Below are 3,882 nucleotides of genomic sequence, written 5' to 3'. Positions count from 1 at the left end.
AAGATATACCGAGACATCCATCCTGCCTCCCACACTCCAAGACCACACAACGTATTCGCTTTATCCCCTTCCTTCTACATCCTAACTCTGCTGTGACAAGTCAGAGCCCACTGCTGTCTGAAGCACCACACACAAGTCACTCAGTAATAGTCATAAGGAAATTCTAACCTTGACAGACATTTTCCCTTTGTAATGTAACAATCCCAATTTGCAGTAGGTAGGGCAAGGATTTTCACCCTAATAAGGAATTTATAGCTCAGACTAGGAAGTCCACAGATTACATATTATATTATAATATGTTATGTCATTATATTTATTAATTGTATTAATTATATTGTTGGTGGTAAGTGTCATGGGTCAAACACCGAGGCTTCTGCAGCCTGCTCTCCCAACTCCTGGTATAGGGCTCCTGGTTCCATCCTCCTCCCCCACTACCAGTGATCACTGTCAGAGGGCCTGGACGAAGGCATCTAAAGCAGTAGTCTGTTGTCTCGCCTTCAGGTCGACTGCATCAACAATATAAATCAGTGCTGGTTCTTCTCCTACACCAAGCCAAGTGAACCCATATGTGGCAGCGACCAGGTTACCTACAACAGTGAATGTCATCTCTGTTTCATACTTCTGTAAGTCTTGATTTTATTCTCCCTTCTCTCGAGTCAGGAGGCTAAAGGCGGCCAAGGTAGGAATGACATCTTCAGAATGCTCCAGACACTACTCCACTACTTGCTTCTCCATTTCTTCCATCCTTCCCTGTGCTCCCCAAAGTGATCCCCATTCATGCGATGCACAGCCCCGTGAGATGAGGGTGCCGTTTCTGGCCTGGACAAAGACCAAGTGGAATGAACTCAGTAGCAGGTAGACACAGCATTCAGATCATGTGACCATGCATGAGGATTATCCTCAGGTCCCTTCAAGCCAGAGAACAGAACCCTGATGAAGGAGGAGGAGGGTCTGGGTGATGAATCTTCCCAGCGGATCATTTACTGATGGTCGAATGGATATCATTCTCCCAAACAACTGTCTTTAGCTTTCAGTCTGGTACGAGATTCAGTCTTTGGGTCCATCATATGTGAGCAGCTTTGAATGATGATTATGTAAAATGCCAAATTCTCTGGTCCAGAGAAAATAGTGAGGCCTGGAGGTTTTCATCAAGGAGGCTGCCTTAGAGGCGGGAGGATCCCCGGACATCTGCGTTTTCCTTTAAGGAGAAGAGCCACAGTCTTAGGTAACTAAGATTTAGAGATTAAGTCCAATATTTTGAGAGAGAGGAAAAGCAAAGACATGAGAGGAGATAAAACTTATGTCTTTTTCCCCTTCCTCTTCTTGGCTTCTCCTTAAAAGAAGGAATAATAATCTTGGTGAGGATAAAAGATGTTGGCTGGGCAGGATGGGACTTTTTTTGCATTTCTGGTTGCATAAATAGCTAAACTTACACTAAAACCCATAAAAGAGTTGTGAGGTAAACAACTTTGGTGTCAGCCCCCATCACTAACAATCAGATATCTAACAATCAGAATGCACACCTGGGGATTAACATCTTAGATTCACAGAACACTAGAACCAGGAGACATCTGAGAGACAGCTACCAAAGAATTCATTTTGACTCTATTTTTGAATTATATTCTTAGCAGTTACCATGGGGATTGCAAGTAAAATTTTAATTTATGATAATCTAGTTTGGATAAATCCCAAATTAATTACAAATTATTTTTTAAAAACTTTGCTTCTATAGAGCACTCCACCTGCTCTTCTTTGCACTGTTATTATCATGCAAATCACACCTCTATACATTGTATGCCCATCAATACATATTTATAATTATTATTTTGTGCAGTTGTCTTTTAAATCAGAATATACCTAGGAGAGGAAATTACTGGGTCATACGGTAATTATACGTGTAACTTTTGGAGGAACCACCATTTTCCACAGACTTTACATTTTACAATCCTTCCTGCAACATTGAGGGCTCCCATTTCTCCATATCCTCACTGACAATTTTTTATATCCATCTCGGTGAGTGTGAAATGATATTATTACATTGGTTGATATTTTTAGGTTGAATCACTCTGAATTCTTGAGAAAAGTCTCATTTGGTCACAGTGTATAATCCTTTCAATATGCTGTTGGATTCAGTTTGCTAGTATTTAGTCAAGAATTTTGCACCATATTTATAAGGGATATTTGTCTACAGTTTTCTTTTTTTATGATGTCTTTTTCTTTGCTATAATTTCTTCTCTATAATTCCAGTTCTACGGAATAATTAGGAAGTGTTTATTCTTCTTCTATTATTTAGAAGAATTTGAAAAGGATTGGTATTATATTTTATTTAAATGTTTGTTAGAATTCACTAATATAGCCATCTGGTCCTGAACTTTTTTTTTTTTTAATTACTGATTCAATCTCTTGATATAGGTCTGTCGAGATTATCTATTTCTTCTTGAGTCAGTTTAGGTAATTTGAGTGTTTCTAGAAATTTGTCCATTTCATGTAGGTTATCGAATTTGTTGATGTACAATTGTTCACAGTATTCCCTTATAATCATTTTTATTGCTTTAAAGTCACTAGTAATACTTTAACTTTCATCAAATGCATACTTTAAATTTATTGCACATTCTCTTTCCAATACTCTGTATTTCTACTTAAATATTTGAGATTATTTTGAATTGTTTATAGTTGATTTAAGGCTGTTTGTTTTATACATTCGATCTCTTTGACAAATAAAGATCTATATAGTATTTTAAAATATTTATTAAATAAGAATTCATTATTAGCAGAATGCTTCCTGCTTAGACTTAGCTAAAGATTATCAAGTAAGTCATAAATTATAATATATCATAGAACAAAAATAATGATTTCAAAATATAATTTCTTTCAGATATAAAGAGTTTAACATAACTAAACTGCATGATGGACCATGCGTAAGTCAAGTCACTTTTATTTTTCATTTCTATGAGTAAACCAGATACAGTTAAGAGCTCACTGTTTTAAATATTGTTATAAAAATTAATATTGTTTTAAAGTTATAAAAAATTTCAAGCATACATAGACAATAATATAATAAACCTCATGTCTATCATAGATTCTACAAAATGCAAAGTGTTTGCCATATTTCTTTCCTCTTTTATTTGTTTCTTTGATGAAGTTTATTAACACAAATCTCAGACATGTCATTTCACTACTACATACTTCAGAGTGCATCTCTAAGAAGTGTGAACATTTCCTTACACACCAACGATGCTATTTTACACCTAACTAGTTCCTTGTCATCTCCTAATACATACTTCACGTTCGAGTTGTCTCAACCATCTCAAAAATAACATCGTCTGATGAAAGAAAATGTACTTTGATGTGATAATTAAGCAGTGAAGATCAACTACCCCACCCGTTTCCTTCTCTGCCATGTCCATTTTCTGGGATATTGAGAAAAGACACTATTTGGAAGTGGAAGGTTATTCTGAGAGTGAATAATCCTGCTCTAGATGTTGTGTCTTTGGATTTAGAGTCCCAGGGACAAAGCAACAGCTCAGCCGATGTGATACAGATCATTATAGTATTATGGGGCATGGAAATGGTACTGGGACAAATCATCTTGAAAGAGAAAATAAAGACCGTGAAAGATAAAGCAGATAAAAAGACAATTATATAATTTTGTAATAATTTTATGACAATATCTCTTGACACAATCTCAGTAAAAAGTTTAGAAAGCTCATCTGATTTACAGACCACTTGAAGAAGGTCTACAACCTGAATGTTCTCTAGTTCCGCTAAAGAGAAATCATGAAGACTTTTAGGCATTTTCATGATTTGGGGTAGTTTTGAAAAGACCTCACATGATCTCTATTTCTGTTAGATTCTTTTGACCTGGGCTAATTCATAGAAAAT

General features: G+C 35.9%; 1 protein-coding gene across 1 annotated transcript in view; it reads left to right on the top strand.

Annotated features, from left to right (window-relative positions):
• The window catches only part of SPINK8 (serine peptidase inhibitor, Kazal type 8 (putative)), a gene marked incomplete at its 3' end in the record, with an annotated part of 9,050 nt that extends 6,132 nt beyond the window's left edge, over positions 1-2,918 (top strand). The window contains exons 3-4 of the mRNA XM_006909166.1: positions 502-623; positions 2,876-2,918. Of these exons, the coding sequence (XP_006909228.1) occupies positions 502-623; positions 2,876-2,918 (165 nt within the window). The remainder of the gene's footprint in view (positions 1-501; positions 624-2,875) is intronic.
• Between the last annotated feature and the right edge of the window lie 964 nt (positions 2,919-3,882).

The sequence above is a fragment of the Pteropus alecto genome, unplaced genomic scaffold, assembly GCF_000325575.1.
Source record: "Pteropus alecto unplaced genomic scaffold, ASM32557v1 scaffold53, whole genome shotgun sequence".
Classification (NCBI taxonomy): Eukaryota; Metazoa; Chordata; class Mammalia; order Chiroptera; family Pteropodidae; genus Pteropus; species Pteropus alecto.
The sequence above is the reverse complement of the archived record's forward strand: the minus strand, read 5'-3'. Positions and strand labels throughout refer to the sequence as shown.